The sequence below is a fragment of the Acomys minous genome, assembly GCF_964271855.1.
Source record: "Acomys minous genome assembly, chromosome: 2".
NCBI classification, from domain to species: Eukaryota; Metazoa; Chordata; class Mammalia; order Rodentia; family Muridae; genus Acomys; species Acomys minous.
In genome coordinates this window covers 77876966-77898087 of record NC_140484.1, presented here as the reverse complement: position 1 = coordinate 77898087, position 21122 = coordinate 77876966, and the positions used below count along the sequence as shown (strand labels likewise).

The following is a 21122-nucleotide window of genomic DNA, read 5'->3' as shown; positions in this document are numbered from 1 at the left end:
CAGCCTGCTCCCGTGTCCTCAGGGCAGGGCCCCACTCATCCGCTCCAATGTCATCATGGCAGGGCCTGCTCTCCCACTCCCCTGTCCTTGGGACAGGGCCAGTTTTCCCACTCCCATCTCCTCAGGGTAGGGCCGGATCACCTGCTCCCTTGTACTCAGGGTAGGGCTCACTCTCCTGCTCCCATGTCATCATAGCAGCTCTGGCTCTCCTGCTCCCGTGTCCTCAGGGCGGGGCCCTGCTCATCCACTCCAATGTCATCATGACAGCCGGCTCACCCACTCCTGTGTCCTCAGGGCAGGGCTGGCTCACTCACTCCTGTGTTATCATGGCAGGGCCAGCTTTCTTGTTCCTGTGTCCTCAGGGCAGGGCGCTCCTTTCTTTCTTTCTTTCTTTCTTTCTTTCTTTCTTTCTTTCTTTCTTTTTTAATAGTCAGAGTTTCTTTCTGTAGCCCAGTGGCTTGCAACTCACTGTAGTCCAGGCAACCTCAAATTCCTATTCCTTCTGCATCAGCCTCTCTAGTGCTGGGATTACAGGGCAGAGCCACCGTGCCTGGCTGTGTCTCAGATTTCACCCTCTGAGGTGTGGTTATGCACACTCTGGACTGCAGTGGTCACTGTGGTGGTTAATGAGTTTAAACCTTCCCAGTCTCCAAAGGACTTGGACACTAGAACTTACCAGAAAGTACTTCTTCCTCTGCCACCTGCTTTTGAGACGGGGTCTGACTATGTATCCTTAGGTCGAGCCTGAACTTTGAGTCTTCCTGCCTCAGTCTCCTGAGTACCAGGCCTACAAGGTGTGTCACCATTTTTATAATCTGTACTGAGTGCCTGATAAATACAGTCTGATACCCGGCATGAGGAGAGCAAAGTTAATCAGAATTGCCAGTGATGGTGATGGGGGCAGTGGTGGTTGGCCGCTGTTTGCTTACTCATTTATTCAGAGTGAGATTTCATTGCGGTGTGGTTGCTTTCGGGCCACCCATAGCCTGGGAAGGAAATCCCTACCCATACTCCGTAATTAAGCCCAATAAGCTCTTTGTTCCCCCAAGTTGGAGTTGGCTGGAATTGTGCACTGGTTTGCCTTGGAGCCCTGTAAGGAAGGAGAGACGTTTGTTTAGGCCTCCCCAGTGAAGACTTCCTGCAACACAGGCTCTCTCAGTGACCTGTAACTCACAGATTTGGTCAGTAAGGCCTCTGACTCTGCTCTCCTAGGACTAGGATTAGAGGCACATACCACCTGCTCATTGCAATGCGGTGAAGCCTCTTGGTGGATGTGTAAAACCAGGTCATGACCACAAAAGGCCAGGGGTGTGAGCCCTTGGTTTCCTGCTATCAGCTTTAGTGAAGATTATCACTTAAGAAAGCAGCTAACATTTTCCGCAATTCTCTTCCCCCTATTACTCCCTCACATCTCGTGAGTGCCCCTCAGGTTGCCATGGAGTTGTGGCTCCCTCTTCAGATGATATCTTCAAGTTAGCTGAAGCCAATGCCTGCTGGGACCCTGAGGTCCTTCTCTGCATGGGGGAGGACACTTTCATCAGGAACGTGGAACTGCTGGGGGCTGTGAAGGGTTTCAGCCAGGCTCAGCTGACAGCCCTGAAGGAGAAGGCGACCCAGGTGAGCCAGCCTGGATGAACAGGAACCATTGCTGAAATTTAGCAGTGTGGCCATGATTTCCTCATCTGAGTTAACATGTCTGTCCTGGGGCAGAGGCAGAACACAGGCGACGTGTGACCTTAGCCAATCAAATTCTGTGCATGTTCCGACTTAAACCGCTTGCAGGAATGCTACCTTTGTTTGCTGCTCTTGGAGAACCCCAACAGCTGTCTGCAGCTGGCCTCCCCAGCAGCTGCTGCAGATTCATCCAAAAACAGGAAGAGAGTGTGAAAGGGATCAGAAGTCATTTTTAAAAAGTTCCCTTGGGGGACTGGGGAGGGGGATGGCTTGGTGGTTAAAGCACTTTCCTTGAGGATGTGGGGAGCGGAGTTTGGAATCCTAGCACCCAAGTTAAAGCAGGTGGAGTAGGGGGACCCAGCGTGATCCCAGTCGTTGGGAGGTAGAGATGGGGGTGAGCAAGCTGGCTTAGCCCAACAAACCCAAGCAGTGAGCTCTGGGTTCAAATGGGAGAACCCCCTGCCTCTCTTTGTAGCATTGGCTCTCAACCTTCCCAATGCTGCGACCCTTTAATACGGTTCCTCATGCTGTGGAGACCCCCAACCAACAGTTACTTCATTGCTACCTCAACACTGTAATTTCTAAATCATAATGTAAATATCTGTATGGGTTGTTGTGTCTGCGGCTCTCAGAACATGCAGATACAGGATATCTTGGTTCGCATTATAAGTTACAAAAATGATATCGCACTCATTATTCAGTAACTTGTCTTCCACAAGCAATGTGGGTTTTTTCCGTATCAGAAAGAGAAACATACATCACTGTTTTGTGACTGGTCTTTATTTAGCTAGCCTTAAGCTTTGGATTCTTTGACTTTTTTTTTTTATATAATATTAATTCCCCATGCCAGCCAGCTTTTTATTGCAAATGTGACAAAGTACCTAAGTAAAGGTGATCCAAAAGGAAGAAAGGTTCTTCTTGGCTCATGGCTTCAGAGGCTTCAGGGTATGGCCGGCGGCTCTGGGTTTGGGTCTGAGGTAAAACAGAATATTGTGGTGGGGGGCCATGATGAAGCTTGCATGTTCACTTATGGCAGCCAGGAGAGGGGAATGATGACAGACATACATACATACATACATACATACATACATACATACATACATACATTCTCCAGTACCCTTCAAAGGTTTGTGCCTACGTGACTTATTTTTTTCATCCTCACATCCTAACAGTCCATTTGGCTGTGAACTCATCAATGGGTTGATGGCTCCCCCATGGCCCAACCACTTCTTAGTCATGACCACCAGCTGGAACCAAGCCCTCAACACATGAGCTTTTCAGGGAAGGCTTCATGTTTAAACCCTAAATAAGCCTTGGTACATGTTTGAACATATGGCTTTGAGCACTTGTCTCATAATTTTCTTAGGTTAATTTCCCAAAAAAGAATGCCCCCAGTGAAAGACTATCAACCTCAGCAAGGATTTTGGCACAACTTGGTACAAAAAGCTGTGTGTGTGTGTGTATGCGTGTGTGTGTGTGTGTGTGTGTTTCATTCTATGGGACTGCTATAAAATACCTTATACTGGTTAACAGTTCTGGTGGCTAGGAAGTCCATGATTAAGGCTCTGACAGATTCCATGTCTGGTGAGTGTGAATTTTTTTTTAGGTGATGGTTTCCTATAGCATCTTGCTCTAATACAGTGGAAGTGGGCGGGAGCTCTCAAGGTCTCTTTCACAGGGCAGGAATTCCATTTGTGAGGGTGGAGTAATTTTCTAATGCCATCGCCTTGGGGATTTTTGTCTCAATGATGGATTTTGGGAGGATAGTAAGTATAGACCATGGCAAGTTCTGCGACTCATGTCTGGTCTCGTCTGTTTTCCTCCCACCTAAAGGTTTGGGGCCTGCCTTCTCACTGGAAGGAACACCACATTGTCTCCCTGGGACACATTGCTTTGGCTCTTAATGAGAGTGAGTTGGAGCAGTTGGACCTCAGCTCCCTGGACACTGTAGCATCCCTGGGCCAGCAGACAGAATGGACCCAAGGGCAGGTGAGTAGCTGTTCCTGGATTCTTAAACGATTCTCATTCCCTTAATTGATGACGTTTGACTTTATATCCCTGAATAGATTTATAGCACTAATAATAGCTTCTTTTATGTCCTTGCTAATACTTCCATCATCATTGTCATTTCTCAGTCTCTTTTTCTTCCCTTCTTTTTAAGAGATTTATTTTTATTGTTAAAAATTTTATGTATATGTGTGTGTTGTGTGTGTAGAGGTGCCCTTAAAGAGCAGAAGAGGGCACCAGTCCCCACGGAACTGGAATTACAGGGGGTTGTGAGCTGCCTCATGTGTTTGCCTGGAATTAAAGTCTGGAGGACCACATAGTCATCTCTCCCGCTTCTCTCAGGATGTATTAATGGACTGATTTTTCTCCTAATTAAGGGTTGTACTTATTTGAGAGCCTAGTAATTTTTCACTTGCTCAAAGGCAAGGCAGGGAAACAATGACACCTAGTAATTTTGTCTGGTTGATGGGCATTATAAACGTCACATCTTTAAAAAGTTTGATTTAGGTACCGGATTGTGGTGGTGGAAGCCTTTAACCTCAGCAATTGGGAGGCAGAGGCAAGTGGATCTCTGAGTTCCAGGGCAGCCAGGGCTACACAGAAAAACCCTGTCTTGTATCTCCCCCAATGTTTTAAAAATTTAGTTGTATCCCTATAAAGAATACTAGGCTTTGCTGTGCTCTGAGCTATATCTAAGTGTTTGGTAATAATTTTTTATCTTTTTGTTGCATTCTTTTGAGCTTCACAGGGCCAGAGTGATCTTTATTCTGTGGCTAATCCTTCAATGAGACATGGTTCTTCTATAGAATGTGCCTATTTTCCATGTATTTCAAGGTCTTTCCACTCTGACTGGTGGGAGTGAAAGCTTCTTTCCAACGCCACATGAACTTTAAGAACTGCTTAGCCTACCACTGTCTCCTGGCTCTTATTCTCTCTCTAGTTTCATTCCTGGCATCCAGATGTGTAGAAAGCAGGACTCAGTGTTCAGGAAGACATCTTTGCGGATTTGTAGAACCCTCTCTGTCCATTTTCCTCCTCTTTCTTTGTCCCTGAAATGAGAGATGCCTCGGCCTTCCTGAACTTGAACTTCTCTCTTACCTTTTTGTATAATTATTTATAGGAAAAAAAAATCCAGACTGTCAGTTCTTTGAGGCTGCTCTTATAGGAAGAAAACAATCTAAGAGTTTGATTTCATTTCTCTGGGGACTACCTCTGACATTTATACTGGCTTAGGCTAGATCCTGGGCACAGAAATTGTATCCATAAAAGATGACTAGCACATATTTTTTTCCTTAAAAATATATGGTTACGCATGCATGTTTCATCACATAATAAATATGCATTGAATAAATGAATGCTAAGGTACTCTCATCTTCTAGGGGCCAGCAGAAGTGGGCTGCTACTTGCTGAGTGCCGGGATCTGAGCTGGTGGGGAGAGTAGCTTGCTAGGTTTGCTATTTGACCTCATATCTATGTCTTCAACACAGCTAGCCCACTGGGCTCCTGGGTTCCTGACTGATGATGTAGAAAGTGCCTTGGAGGACAATGTTAAGGCTCATTTTTGTTTACCTTGCTTCATGATCACCCTTACACACATGCTCCCTGGTTGTTCAATACTTTAATGCCATTACTTTTTATGTTTTGCTCAGTTTTCCAGTTGTTTATAATGGGTTGAGAATATTTAGTTGTTGATCTCCTGTGGGCTAAAGAAGTTCTCCCAGATTTCAGTTTTGATTGAGCGAGGTATTTGGGGTATCTAGTTACAATCGCCCCCCAGTTAGCTTTGTTCTTGGCCAGCTACCCCATAGTAGTTATTTTCAGCTACCTAACTAGCAGCACCATCAAAATGCATCTCTTCTTCATTTGTTATATCAGAAAGTCCCACCGTTAACACCACTCAGCTCTGAGCAATCACTCCTGTTTGGGGTAGCACATGTTGGTAGTTTATACCTGCTATCGTTGAGTGGAGTTCCTGTCTTTATGACTACACGGTGATCTGAGAGCCGGGCTGGCTGTGTAGCAGACAGACTAAAACTCTTCCACAAAGATCTTCAATCAGAAGAACTTTCCAGAAACCCACAAATACAACTGGTTCCACTGCAGGAAGGAGCTTTACAGACGAAAGTCATTTAAAGGTCTTGAGACGGAGGCTGGACAGACAGTGGTTAAAATCATTTGTTGCTCTTGCAGAGGACCTAGGTCCAGCTCCCAAAGTTCACAATGCATGGCACACAGGGGCACCTCACTTCAGTTCCAGGGGATCCGGTGACTTCCTGTGGCATCCACAGGTACTTGCACACATATGGTGCAATACATACACTCAGGCACACACCCATATATGTAAACATTAAAAAACAAAAGATCTTGAGATGTGAATTATCCTGTTGGGTTCAGTGTGATCACAAAGAGCCTTCCACGAGGAAGCCAGGATGCCACAGCCGCAGAGGACAGCTCAATAAGGAGAGCAGAGGTGGGCAGGGTTTGAGGTACAAGGCTGATGGTTTTGAAGATGGAAGAAGCAGTCATGAATTAAGGAATTAACTAACTAGGAGTTCGAAAAGCCACGGAAATGCAGCCTCTCTAAAGGTCTTGAATGGAACCCACCCTACTTAGTTACTTTTGGACTTAAAGCCTCCAGAACTATAAGTGAATACTTATGCGTTACCACCAGGTGGTAGTTTGTGACGGTAGCAGATGTGACTAATGCGGAGTAGTTGACAAAAGGAAAAGTAGTGGCATCATTCAGCCACGGGGGTGGGCACTAGGCAGGCAAAACCAAAGTGTGGGCTCTTCTCTCACGGGGTTTTCGTAATCAGTGTTCTGATGTCCCATGATTCTTGGTGGCATCTTTCAAACACAGCATGGTGTCAATCATGTCTTACCCGGAGCAGGGCAATATGGAGATCCTGGCCACGAGAATTAAATGAGTTAAAAGATAAAACTTGTTGAACAGTAATATATAAAGGCCAGTAAAAGTTAATTGTTGCATTAGCTACTTTTCTCACTGTTATGACAAAACACCTGACAAGAAGCCATGTCAGGAAGGAAGGAGTTATTTTGAGTCACAGTGTGAGGGGACATATTCCATTGTGGGCAAGGTGTGGCTTCAGACAAGGAAAACATGGCTGCATGAGAAGGAGGCCAGGGAGGTCACACTGACTGGGCAGTCAGGAAGCAGGAAGTGAACAGGAAGTGAGGCCAAGTTAAAACTGGCAAGGCTCACTTCCCTGTGACTCACTTCCTCCACAATCACTTCCCTTTCTCTGAGTTGGATTCCCTGTTTGAAGAGTGAAAAAGATTAAACTCAACAAGCTGAAGTCCCTTCCACCAGCACTGGGCAATCCCACGGTTCTCTGACTCTAAAACTGGTTTTGGCTAGTTTGTGAAAAGCCACATTCCATTCCTGATATTAAAATGATTTTATTTGCAGCCTGGAAGAAACTGAAAAATAGATCTAACTTAGATGCTAGCGCATCCCTTCCCCGTGTGCCAGTTTTAATTCCCGTGGATGGCAGTGAGATATATCAATATGTTTGAAAAGGATATGAAAACGTAACATTTGCATATATCATTTGCAGTCAGTTCTTCAACTTCAGCCTCCAATCAAACCTTTAAATGCATGTTTTTAGATTAATAGTCAGACCTGGAGGAACTACATTAGCAGAGAGTTCAGCTTAAAACCTAATATAAGGGGAAAAAACTATTATAGAAGTCAGAGGGATGAACAGAGAGACTGAAATCTTACAGCCACTCATTTTTCAGTAGTTATTATTGCCTACAAGTATTGGTATTAATTGTCTCAGAAGCATTACATATACACTGGCCCAGTCATTCAAGGAAATACATTTTGACTGATGACCTTGTAGGCTGAGCTTGCATTTTCTGGGTTCCAGGTGCAAGGACAATTTAATATCACATCTTCAAAGCCATTTTATTTGAATTGTAATTTTGCACTTTCATTTTAAAAATGAGCATCCATGATATTTGAGAAGCACCAATTGCCATGAGTCAACTAGTAAAACCTGATTGTGAAGCCCTAAGAAGAAAAATCCAGTCTGTGGCCACACCACTCTGAATGAGCCAGTCTTGTCTGCTCTTAGGAGCTAGGCAGAGTGGGGCCTAATACTTGACTGTACGAGGATACTGGGTAGTGCTGAATCTCCAGTTCTTTTCCCTTGAGAGGCAAACATCTTCATTGGCTAAGATGAATGATGAATGTGGTCCCTCACTGTCTGGGTTTTAAAATTTCGTTTGTGTGCGTGTGTATGTGTGTGTGTGTGTGTGTGTGTGTGTGTGTGTGTGTATGAGAAAGAGAGAGACAGAGAGTGACAGAAAGAGAGAGAAAGAGACAGAGACAGAGAGAGAGAGACAGAGACAGAGAGAGAGAGAACCCTAGAGAGAGAGAGAGAGAGAACCCTAGGTTGACACTAGGAGTCTTTCACACGCCCTTTCCAGTTTATTCAGGGTCTCTCAATTGAACCCAGATCTCACTGATTTGCCTAGTCCAGCGAGCCAGCTTGCTCTGGGGATCATGCCCCTGGCATCAGAGTGCTAGAATTACAGGTGGGCATCCATGCTAACCAGGCATTAATGTGAGTGCTTCTTCACACTTGCATGGCAGGCCCTATGAGCCATGCCCCTGCCTCTGTCTGGTTTTGCACTATAGAATTGTTAGCTAATATTGTTTTATCCTCTTCATGCCCCAGGGAGTTATTTGTGAAAGAGGAACAATACTAATATTTGGCTAATAGGGTTGTGGTGAGGAATAGATGAGGCAGTGTGGGTAAAGCTTCGCTGAATGGCGCTGCAGACGCTGATTACTCAACACGCTAGCTTTTATTACTCTGCATGCATATTACCATTCAGTCAGATGCACGGAAGCGGAAGCAGGCCTTCTGAGCTCATCTATAGCAGCTAGGAGCTAGGTAGCCGCTGAGGGCCATTCATCTGCAGCCAGTCTGCTAACTTCTTGTTTCTGTAACAAAGCACCCAACACAAATAAAAAAAGAAAGACTTATTTCATTCATGGCTTCATAAGCGTTGGCCCACAGTCACATGCCCTCATCCTGGTGGCAGGTGTGGGTGGTGGGCGGGACATCCTGGTGGCAGGTGTGGGTGGTGGGCGGGACATCCTGGTGGCAGGTGTGGGTGGTGGGCGGGACATCCTGGTGGCAAGCATGGGTGGCGGAGGAGGGGGGTTTCAGCTAATGGTGGACTAGACACACAGAATAAGGAAGACACTGGGGGTCAGGAAGAACCTTCAGAGGCAAGTCACAGTAGTCTTATTTCTTCCATGAAGCTCCACCTTCTGAAGTTTCTACAACCTTCCGAACTAGTGCCATCAATTGGGGATCAGGTGTTTAACATATGAACATTTCATGTTCACAGTTTTGCCTTGTGACGGCATCTAAGCCATGCTCTTTCAGAGAAGCATGTATTTTTCCTATGATGTCTATGGGTTACTCACTCTGATGGCCATTTATTCACTCAATCATAAAACACATAGCCGGCTTTGTGCTGGACACTTAGAACACAGCTGCAAGCTAGACATGGTCCTTTGGGAAGCTACCAGTGAGACGGACAAAAAAGTAAGTGATCAAGGGGAAGTGTTTGAAAAATTGTAAGAAGTGACACAGGAGATGGATGGAATGCTCACACGAATAGTGCGAGGGGATGCTGCTTGAGGTGAGGGGGTCCAGGGGGATAGTTGTCTCTCTGAATGCAGAAACTAAATAGAATTGAGGGGTGTGACAGCAGCAGCCACATGGAAAGTGGAACCCCACTGTGGCGTTTTAGTATTTCTCAGCACTTCTCTCAACATTATAACCATCGTATTGTGTGATGCAGGTGAATGACACAAAGAAGGGGCCATGGTGCCTGTGTCCTGTGACCTGTGATCCCACTGCAATGCTGGGTGTTCATGCTTGGATGCCTTAACCTCATCTTTGTCTTCTGACCTCTCGTAATCAGTCTTACCTGCTCTTACCAGCACTGAAGGACCCCCACACCTCCTTATGTAGCTCAGCCCCAAGGAATTGACTCGAATTCTTTTCAGGTACAGTGTAGGTAAATCAAGTGAATCAGGGCCCATTCACTTATTAGAAGCAACAAACTCAGTATAAAATAACCCGGGTTTTAGTTACTGTTCTGTTGCCATATCAAAACACTATGAGCAAGGCAACTTATTTTTTTGAACTTGTTTTTTTATTTAATTAATTTATTCAGATTACAACTCAATTGTTATCCCATCACTTGTATCCTCTCGTTCCTCCCTCCCTCCTGCTTTCACCCTATTCCCCTCCCCTAGGTCTAAGACCGAGGGGGACCTCCTCCCCCACTATATGGTCATAGGCTATCAAGTCTCATCTTGGTAGCCAGCTTATTCTTTCTTTGAGTGCCACCAGGCCTCCCAACCAAGGGGAGGAGGTCAAACATGGGGTGCCAGAGTTCATGTCAGAGTCAGTCCCTAACTATGAAGAATGTGCTGTCCATTGGGCAGATCAGAGTAGGGGTTCGATGTTTACTACTTGTATTGTCCTTGATTAGTGCAATAGTTTGAGCAGACCCCCCTGGGCCCCGATCCACCCATCACAATGTTCTTCTTGTAGGTTTCTAGGACCCTCTAGGTCCTTCTATTTCCCCATCTCCTATATTTGTCTTACCTAGAGTCCCAGTAGGATGTCCTCACATCTATCCCAATCTCTTGTTAAGTGAAGACTTTCATGGGACATGCCTTTTGGGCCATTGCCCAATTATAAGTGAGTATAAACCATGTGATTCTTTCTGCTTCTGGGTTAACCCACTCAGTATGATCATTTCTAGTTCCATTCATTTGTCCACAAATTTCGAGATTTCCTTGTTTTTAATGGCTGAGTAGTATTCCATAGTGTAAATGTACCACAGTTTCTTTATCCATTCTTCTACTGAGGGACATGTAGGCTGTTTCCAGGTTCTGGCTATTATGAACAAGGCTGCTATGAACCTGGTTGAGCATATGTCCTTGTTGTGTGGTGGAGCATTTTCTGGGTTTATTCCAAGGAGTGGAATAGCTGGGTCTTGAGGAAGCCCTATTCCCAGTTTTCTGAGAAAGCGCCAGATAGATTTCCAAAGTGGTTGTACAAGTGTGCATTCCCACCAGCAATGAAGGAGTCTTCCTCTCTCTCCACATCCTCCTCGCCAACATGTAGTGTCACTTGAATTTTTGATCTTAGCCATTCTGATTGGTGTAAGATGGAATCTCAGAGTTATTTTGATTTGCATTTCTCCGATGACTAAAGAGGCCAAGCATTTCTTTATGTGTTTCTCAGCCATTTGATATTCCTCTGTTGAGAATTCTCTGTTTAGTTCTGAGAACCATTTCTCAATTGGGTTATTTGGTTTGGCGGTGTTTACTTTCTTGAGTTCTTTATATATTTTGGATATTAGACCTTTGTCAGATGTACGGTTGGTGAAGATCTTTTCCCAGTCTGTAGGCTGTCACTTTGTCCTGTTGACAGTGTCTCCCGTTACAGAAGCTTCTCAGCCTCCTGAGGTCCCATTTATTTATTGTTGACCTTAAGGCCTGGGCTGTTGGTGTTCTGTTCAAGAAGTTGTCTCCTGTGCCAGTGTGTTCCAGGCTCTTCCTCACCTTTTCTACTAACCAATTTAGTGTCTCTTGTTTTATGTTGAGGTCTTTAATCCACTTGGACTTGTGTTTTGTACATGGTGACAAATGTAGGTCTAATTGCATATTTCTACATGCAGATATCCAGGTAGGCCAGCACCATTTGTTGAAAATGCTATCCTTTTTCCATTGACTAGATTTGGCTTCTTCATCAAAAATCAAGTGACCATATGTGTGTGGATTCATTTCTGGGTCTTCGATTCGATTCAATTGATCAACCAGCCTATTGCTGTGGCCTATAGCTTTCCTGCTGGAATTATGCAAGACCCTGTATCAGACAAACTTCTTTGGAGACACCCCTGGGGAATTTTTTTTAGCACAAAAATAATTTATATTCTCTGAGGTTAATGACTGAGGGAAACATACAGTTCTGTAGAAAAGAGAGTAAAAAATCGTTTAAAATCATTCTAGCTTGAGCTTTTCATGCAGAAATAACATTTGAATTGGGCTAAAACGCAAAGGATGGTTGGGCTTAAAGAGTTAGAAATGCAGAAGCATGTTTCCTATGGAGGAAAGGATGGAGCAGAGGCAGGGAGGCAGGGAGGCAGGGAGGCAGGGAGGCAGGGAGGCAGGGAGGCAGGGAGGCAGGGAGGCAGGGAGGCTGGGAGGCTGGGAGGCTGGGAGGCAGAGGTGTTTTGATTACTGTGCTCTATAGTACAGCTTGAGATAGGGTATGGAGATTCCTCCAGAGGATCTTTTATTGTTTAGGATTGTTTTAGCTAATCTGGCTTTTTTTGTTTTTCCATATGAAGTTGAGAATTGATCTTTCAATGTCTTTAAAATATTGTGTAGGTATTTTGATAGGGATTGCATTGAGTCTGTAAATTGCTTTTGGTAAGATGGCCATTTTTATTTTACTATGTTAATTCTCCCGATCGACGAACAAGGGAGACCCTTTCATCTTCTGATGTAATCTTCAATCTCTTTCTTCAGAGATTTGAAGTTTTTTTCAAACAAGTCCTTCACTTGCTTGGTTAGAGTTATTCTTAGATATTTTATATTGCTTGTGACTATTGTGAAGAGTGTAGTTTTTCTAATTTCTTCCTCTGCATGATTATAATTTGTATAAAGGAAGGCTACCGACTTTTTTCAGTTAATTTTGTATCCAGCCAATTTGCTGAAGGTGTTTATCAACTGTAGGACTGATCTGGTAGAATTTGGGAGGGGTCACTTATATACACTATCATATCATCTGCAAATAAGGATAATTTGACTTCCTCCTTTCCCATTTGGACCCCCTTGATCTCCTTTTGATGTCTTATTGCTCTGGCTAGAACTTCAAGAGATATGGAGAAAGTGGGCAGCCTTGTCTGGTCCCCAATTTTAGAGGAATTTCCTTGAGTATCTCTCCATTTAATTTGATGTTGGCTATTGGCTTGCTGTATATAACCTTTATTATGTTTAGGTACGTGCCTGAGCAAGGCAACTTATAAAGGAAAGTATTGAATTTGGGGGTTTACAGTTTCAGAGGGTGAGCCCAAGACTATCATGGTGGGGAACATGGCAGCAGACAGGCAGACAAATAGCTGAGTTCTGGAGCAGAAGTTGAGAGCTTACATCTGATCCACACCAAGGAAGGAGCCGGGGGTGGCACTAACTGGAAATGGTGTGGGCTTTCAAAGCCTCACAGCCCATCCCCAGTGACAGACCTACTTCAACTAGGTCACACCTCCTAATCCTTCCCAAACAATTCTACCTACATATGAGCCTGGGGGGGGGGAGGCATTTTCATTCAGATCACCACATTGCTCACAGGTTAAAGACCAGCTAGTTTAGTTTTACAATTAAGCTTAGTTGTTTAGGGGTTAAGATGTTTTTAGGCCTAGCTAGGTATTTAAAGTTGATAATGACAAAATATGATAGATATTGATTTTCATTCAGAATTTTAGACACACCAGGATAGGAAAGATGTTTTCTTCAAGGCTGTCAAACGCAAATAGCCAAAACATGATGAATCTAACATTTATACAATTCCTGATTGTTTTGTGTTTCTTCTTGCTATAGGTAATCTATTGTATATATGTGTAATAATATAAATGCCTATGTAAAAAAAAGAAAAGTTTAAGTTCAGAGCTCAGGTACACCTTCATGCAGAAGTTTCAGCACAGTTGCTGGGAATCTAGCTCTCTGCATATTGAGAGTCTCTGCTTTCTTTTGAGTTTGCTTCATTCTGAGGTGGGAGGCTTTCTCAGTGCAGTGGGTTTGAGAAGATACCTGTGCATGCCATTCCAAGGATCCCTCTGTGTTTCTTTCTGAGTTCAAGATGAAAAACAAAAGCTCTGCTAATTAATCTAGCCAAAAATCTTGGTTAGTCCTGCCTGGAATACATGCCTAATCTAGAGGTAGTCACTGTGGCCGGACAGAGAAATGGCACGATCAGGGGAGGAGTAGGCATGTGGGACCTGTGGATCCCATGATGCAGCTGGCTCCAGCGATAGCACATGGGAGAAAGTGGTTTTCCAGTGGACAAGTCATGAGGTTTGAATAGCTTTCCTGCTGGAATTATGCAAGACCCTGTAATCAGACAAACTTCTTTGGAGACACCCCTGGGGAATTTTTTAAGCACAAAAATAATTTATATTCTCTGAAATTAATGACTGAGGGAAACATACAGTTCTGTAGAAAAGAGAGTAAAAAAATCATTTAAAATCATTCTAGCTTGAGCTTTTCATGCAGAAATAACATTTGAATTGGGCTAAAACACAAAGGATGGTTGGGCTTAAAGAGTTGGAAATACAGAAGCATGTTTCCTATGGAGGAAAGGATGGAGCAGAGGCAGGGAGGCAGGGAGGCAGGGAGGCATGGAGGCAGGGAGGCAGGGAGGCAGGGAGGCAGGGAGGCAGACAGGCAGGGAGGCTGGGAGGCTGGGAGGCAGGGAGGCAGGGCATAGGAGGCTTTGCTGGAGAGTTGTAGAGACAGATGCTGGAAATATCCAGCTATGGATGCCCAAGAACTTGAATGGTCAAGCCACATGGAAATTATAATGGTTTCCAAAGGAAATAAAATAGCAGATATTTACTTTATTTTATTATTTTTAATAGGCTAAATCCATTCTGCAGTCATTCCTTGAAGATTCGGGCTATCGTATCCAGGATCTGAAAAGCTTCCATTTGGTTGGGCTTGGTTCAACTCTGTGTGCTATGGACACCACTGAAATACCACTCATAAAAGCCTCAGAATTCAGGTAACCAGAATACTAGTCTACAAAATGGCAAGTGTTCCATTTACTCACACATTTGCTATTTCATTCATTCATTTATCCATCCATTTATTCTCCCTCTCACCGATACACCCACCCATCTACAATCTGTGCATACATACACCCACCATTCATCCACTCATCCATCCATCCATCCATCCATCCATCCACCTATCCATCCATCCATCCATCCACCCATTCATCCATCCATCCATCCATCCACCCACCCACCCATTCATCCATCCATCCATCCATCCATCCACCCACCCATTCATCCACCCATCCATCCACCTATCCATCCATCCATCCATCCATCCATCCATCCATCCATCCATCCATCCACCTATCCATCCATCCATCCACCTATCCATCCATCCATCCATCCATCCATCCATCCACCTATCCATCCATCCATCCATCCATCCATCCACCCATCCACCTACCCATCCATCCATCCATCCATCCATCCATCCATCCATCCATCCATCCACATACTCTCTACTTTGTAATCATTGTCCCTTTCTGGGGTAAAGCAGGCAGTGGGATTCTCCGGATCCTGTCTAAGTGCCAAGATTATATATCTTTTGCACACTGCTGGATGGCAGGAGAGTCCCCCAGACTCACCAGATCCCTCCTCTCTAACCAGGGCAGTGGTAGCCAGAATTGGGACACTGCTCTGCAGCACCCCTGTCTTGGCTGGGTTTAAGAAGAAAGCAGAAGTTGTATTTGGGACCCCCACCGAGTGGACCAGCTCCATCTTGCAGGAGCTTGGGACCATCGCAGGTAAGAGGTCCCTGAGCACATCCTCTCTCTTTGAATTTAAAATTGGGACTAAACTCAAACATAACAGAACAAAGTAGTAATCCTTGGCCACATGAAGCAAACACGAGGGAGTTCTAGTAGGATCTGGATGTCAAGACTTAAGCTGCAAGGGACAGTGCTCATAACTCTGCATTTTAAATGAGCCCTCCTGGGGGTTCTTGTGCACACCATAGTTTCAAGAACATTGATCTAGAATGTGATTTAATTGGCCCCTAAATAAATGTACACCCAGTCTTAAAGTGTATAAATGAACCTCCTTCTGGGTGTACACTCCACGGTGGGAGGCCAATCAGGGCTAATGTGACCCACATATTTTCCTGAGTTGATTAAGGAACTGGGTTCCCTAGTTGGCTTTCTGGTGAGGTAAGGACTAGTGCTTCCCCAGAATCACTGACCTGTACATCATGCAGAACTGTTAACAACACTGTAGAGCTCCAGCTGCTTGAGCTAAAGACTTGTGATTCCTTCCTCCCTAGCTGGATTAACTAAGGCAGAGCTCCGAATGCTCAACAAGGAACTGATGCCACATTTCCAGCCCTCAGCCATAAGATGCCTGCCCGGTGAGACGTTCAAAGTAGGTGCTCATTGCTTCAGGGAGGGATAGGATCTCAGCCTCATTTCAGGTCATACAGAGAAACAGGTGACAGGCCTGGCTTCTTGGGGCTTCTAGGCAGCTCTTTGCTTTCATGGCCAGAGAAGATCTGTGTGCCAGCAGTGGATGCCCACATGATAATTTCATGTAGCTTAAAAAAAAAAGTAGCTGCATTTATTTGTTTGTTGCTTTAATTAATTAATTAATTAACTAACTTTACATCCTGGTAGGAAATCCCCTTCCCTCCTCACCTCCCAGTCCTTTCCTCTCCCCTCCCCTTCTTTCCCCTCCACTTTACTTCCCCCCCTTTCTTTCCATGGGTATCAACCTTGACATATCAAGTAGGACTGGGCCCATCTTCTTCTATTGAGGTTAGACAAGACTGTTCAATTAGAGGAAAGAGATCCAAAATCCGGCAACAGAGTCAGAGGCAGCCCCTACTCCTGCTGTTAGAGGTCCCACAGGAGGACCCAGCTGTATCTCTGTTACATATGTGAGAGGTCTAGATCTGCCCCATGGATGCTCGCTGCTTGGTGGGTCAGTTTCTATGAGCCCCTATGGGTCCACATTAGTTGATTTTTGTAGGTTTTCTTGTGATGTCCTTGACCTCTCTGGCCCTTTCAATTCTTCTTCCCTCTCTTTCATAAGATTCCCCTAATGCTCTGCCTAATGTTTGGTTGTGCGTCTCTGTGTCTGTCTTCATCAACTGCTGTGTGAAGCCATTCAGATGATTGTCATGCTAGCCCCCTGTCTGCAAGAACAGTAGAAGATTATTAGTAGTGTCAGGGGTGGGCTCTCTCTCATGGCATGCTGTTCAAGTTGGGCCAGCATTTGGTTGGCTGGATCAGAGGCTTTGTGGGTGGGTTAGTGTCCCTCTTCCCTACCTGGCTACAGGAGTGTCCCCTGTGGTCCCTTAGCTACATATCCCCTGATGGAAGAAGGATTCTCAGCTAATGTCACCACCATAAACTTCTGGGAGCTTCCCCAGACTCACAGATGCCCCCCACAAGATTTCAGTTCTCTCTCCCAGCCCTCCCCCGTTTCCCCACACCTGGCGCCCACCTCTCGTTCCCCTTCCCACTTCCTCTCTCACCCACTTTCCTCCCACCATCTACTTCCGATGTCTATTTTACTTCCACTTCTGAGCGAGATTTCTGTATCCTCCTTTGGGCCCTCCTTGTTATTTAGCTTTATTGAGTCTATGAATTATAGCATGGCGATCCTGTACTTTATGGCTAATACCCACTTATCAGTGAGTATATACCATGCATGTTTCTGGGCCTGGGTTACCTCACTCAGAATAATAGTCTCTAGATCCATCTATTTGCCTGCAAATTTCATGATGTCCTTGCTTCTAATAGCTGAGTAGTATTCCATTGTGTAAATGTATCACAGTTTCTTTATCCATTCTTTGGTTGAGAGACATCTGAGTTGTTTCCAGATTCTGGTTATTATGAATAAAGCTGCTATGAACACAGTTAAGCAAATGTCCTTGTGGTATGGTGGAGCATCTTTTGGGTAAATGTCCAGGAGTGGTATAGCTGGGTCTTGAGGTAGTACTATTTCCAATTTTCTGAGAAAGCACCAGATTGATTTCCAGAGTGGTTGTACAAGTTTGCACTCCCACCAGCAATGAAGGAGTGTTCCCCTTTCTCCACATCCTCACCATCATGTGCTGTCACCTGAGTTTTTGATCTTAGTTATTTTTATGGATGTAAGATGGAATCTCAGAGCTGTTTTGATTTGTATTTCCCTGTTGACTAATGATGTTGAACATTTCTTTAAGTGTCAGGTGATTTTTAAAGAAGTTAAAAACTTTTTTATCTTATTATTCTTTTTAGCCCCCTTTTCTTCATAGCACATGGTACTGACTTTCTCTTCCTGGAGGTATAACAAGTTCATAAACCTTTGTGCAAAGCCCCTGGGGACATATGCATCTCAGAAGTCAGAAACTTTCAGGTTTTGTAAAGGTCACATCAATGCATAGTGTGTGCCTTAACACCTCTAGCTGTGTCTGAGAGAGCATTGGCAAACAAACACATTAATTTTGGGGGGAGAAATCTATGACCAGCCACACTAGACATACTATAAATAGCCTCCTCTCCATTCATGTCCAACTTCCGCTGGTTGTAGTAAACTTTGGGAAAAAAAAACGTTCATTTTTCAGAGTTTGTGGGCTTTGGATTTGCAGCCAGGGATCACAGGGTTTGAGAGGACAGTCTGCTGTGATGATATAGGGGTGACCTGCATGTGTGCCACATATGTGCAGTGCCTGACAAGGCCAGAAGAAGGAATTGTATTCCCAGAGACTGGAGTTATGGATGGCTATGAGCCTCCGTGTGGGTGCTGGGAATGAGGAATGAAATCTGAGTCCTTTGGAAGAGCAACAAAGGCCCTTACCTGCCAAACTCCCCACCCCTACCCCATGCACACCACGAGACAGCATCCTTCACTAATCTAGAGCTAAACAGAGGGCGTAGGCTGGCTTATGAGCAAGGGACTCAACTGTCGCTGTCTCCCCAGTGCTGGCATACTGGATGAGATTCTCTCCAGACTTTTCTGTTTTGGGGATAGTGCCTTATTATATTGTTCAATTTGCTTAAGCTTGGTACGTAGCCCAGGCTGGCCTCAATCACCATCCCCTGTCTCAACCTCCCGAGTGCTAGGATTATAGGTATGTGCCATTACTCTTGGTTCAGTTTTGGTGCTGTTGCCTTTAGGGTAACATAAGGACACATCCTGTCTACCACACCAGGATGCTGGATGCCTACGACACATCTGCACCCTGCGCAACTATTTGGAGGAAATAAACAGCTAGCCTCAAGGCCACTGCACCACTGTATTAGTTACTTATCCTATTGCTGTGACACCCCCCAAGTCCCCAAACCTGAGAGAAGCAACTTAAGGAAGAGGGTTTAAAAAAAATCTCAGGGTATACTGTGTTGCAGTCCAGCATGGCAGCTGGAATCATTAGGTCTGTGTCAGACAGGAAGCAGAGAGGGGACCAGAGGCAAGAGCAGGATGTGATCCTCAAGGCTCACTAGTCCTATATACCGTCAGTGTCCTACTTGCCCAGCTAGGCCCTGTGTCTCAAAGGTCCCATAAGCTGCCAAGTGCTATCAGCTGAGCACTAAGTGCTTAAGCACGGGAACCAGCGAGGGTCGTTCCTGATTCAATCATTACAGCCATTGAGAAAAGGCCTCCTTCCTCTCTGGACAGGCAGCACTGGGGAACAGCGAATCGTGGCATTTCCCCAGTACTTCCCTCTGGTCATGTTCGGTGTATAGTTGGTGCCGCTTCTTTGTTCAGGCAGTTGCCTATTCTGGAAATTTCTATATCAACTAGACTCTGACAGGCTCCAGGTTAGACATATCTGGGGTCTAGAGATTGTCTGTCAGAAAAGGTTACAGCCTAGTGCCTTCAGGGGTCAGGAATGTGATGCCAAGGATGCAGCAGCCTGGGTGTGGCCTGAGCTGAACTGAAGAGGCCTGGCTATAGGAGAGAGAGAGAGAGAGTATGTGCATGTGTGTGTGTGTGTGTGTGTGTGTGTGTGTGTGGTGAGTGTGAGCATGACTATGTTTCTCACCACAGCTACATCGATGCAATGTGACCACATAGACCCCGTGTTGCTGGATTGTCTTTGCTTCTTCAGGGACAAGCAGAAATCTCCATTCTCATGTGAAATCTCCTGATTTTACATGCTGGCAGCCAATTTTGAATTTTATTTTTGAAAACACCATGGGCCTAGGGATCCAATCTGGCTTGTGGGTCACAAGTCAGCAGCAGTGGAAAAATAGATAATTTTTGTAGTATGTCTCTGTCAGTGATAGGTGTGAGTCAGCCTGGCACCTACAGAGGGAGGGACAGTGTCTCCCCACCCCCAAGGCAGGCGGGAGGGCACGAAGAGCTGCTTCTGCCTGGGGGAGTGCAGAGGCTGGAGAGGCAGGCAGGATTCCCAGCTTGAATGTCATTGTTGAGTTCAGGAGCCTGCGCTATGTCCTGGGCTGCCGGGGAATGCTTGGAAAGATTGTAAACAAAGGAATTCAATTTCGTGAGGGCATCTACGTGGACAGGAGCAGGAGTGAGTGGCCAATAGGAAAGAAAGGGATAAAGGAACATACGGATTCATAGCTTTCTTGAGGGGCTTTAAAACAATCAGGACATGTCAGAGGCTCTTCTGCCATGCCATCTCACCCTAGTGTCCCTGAGCTGGCCACTGAGTCCTTTTGAAGCTATGTGACTTTAGAAAATATCTTGTTCACAGCCCTGAAAATCACAGTGTGCCCAGTACAGTCTCCAACTTCTACTGTCCATGGTAGTAGTAACAGAAAAATCATTGCCCTTGCCCTCCTCTGAGATACCGGGATTCATCGCAGAGTATTCTGGTAGTTATGACAGAGGGGCAGGGACTGGCCTTAGAGGTGAGTTCTCTGAGTCACCTCAAAGCAAGTCCAAAAGCCTAGAGAAATGACGTAACTTGGGAAGGTCACAAGGCTGGTATGTGCTCAGATTCAGGCTGGCGCTCAGGCCAGAGCTTGTTTCCTCTGGTACAAAGTAATAACCAACACTTCCACGGAAAGCCAAGACCCCTTCAATGTTTCTAATTATTTCAAGGCCAAAGTCTCAACTTGGAGTTAGAATGGCTTAATATCCTTGTAATACTTAAAAAAATGTCTCCCATGCTCTCTTTTTTAAGGCTGCTGTTGGTGGACAAATCGAACAGGATTCAAAGATAGTTTCTTTCAGCTTTTATCTAATGCTTGCTTACAGTCACGGTGCAGGGGCATGACAAAGCTGTGAAGCTTTGAGCAGACAGATAAATGAGGTTTGGAAAATCCAGAGAGAATGTACTGATCCCGCCTCCTGTTTCCTGCCTGCAGGAGCTCTCCACGGAGCAGATCGCTTCTTTGGGTCCTCAGAATGCTGCCTCTGTGACCCACTCCCAGCGCCTGCAGCTCAGCTCGGCACAGCTGCGGAGCCTCCAGAGAGCGCTAGATGGCGCCAAGACTCCCTCCTGGCAGACTGATCCTGAGAGTGCCAGCCCTACCTGGCTAGCCTCCACTGGGTCTCCAACAGGTAAGCAGAACAACACTTACCTCAGCCCCACCCCCAGCCCCCTTCTCTGAACCTTTATCTACCCTGAAATGTGGGCAATTCCCATGATT

General features: G+C 45.3%; 1 protein-coding gene across 3 annotated transcripts in view; it reads left to right on the top strand.

Annotated features, from left to right (window-relative positions):
- Positions 1 to 21122, top strand: part of OTOA (otoancorin) — a 56940-nt gene that overhangs the window by 32961 nt on the left and 2857 nt on the right. For all 3 annotated transcript variants that reach the window (XM_084762633.1, XM_084762634.1, XM_084762635.1), the window contains 6 exons: positions 1430 to 1617; positions 3508 to 3663; positions 14386 to 14528; positions 15190 to 15326; positions 15842 to 15939; positions 20838 to 21033. In XM_084762633.1, coding sequence (XP_084618759.1) covers positions 1430 to 1617; positions 3508 to 3663; positions 14386 to 14528; positions 15190 to 15326; positions 15842 to 15939; positions 20838 to 21033 — 918 coding nt within the window. The remainder of the gene's footprint in view (positions 1 to 1429; positions 1618 to 3507; positions 3664 to 14385; positions 14529 to 15189; positions 15327 to 15841; positions 15940 to 20837; positions 21034 to 21122) is intronic.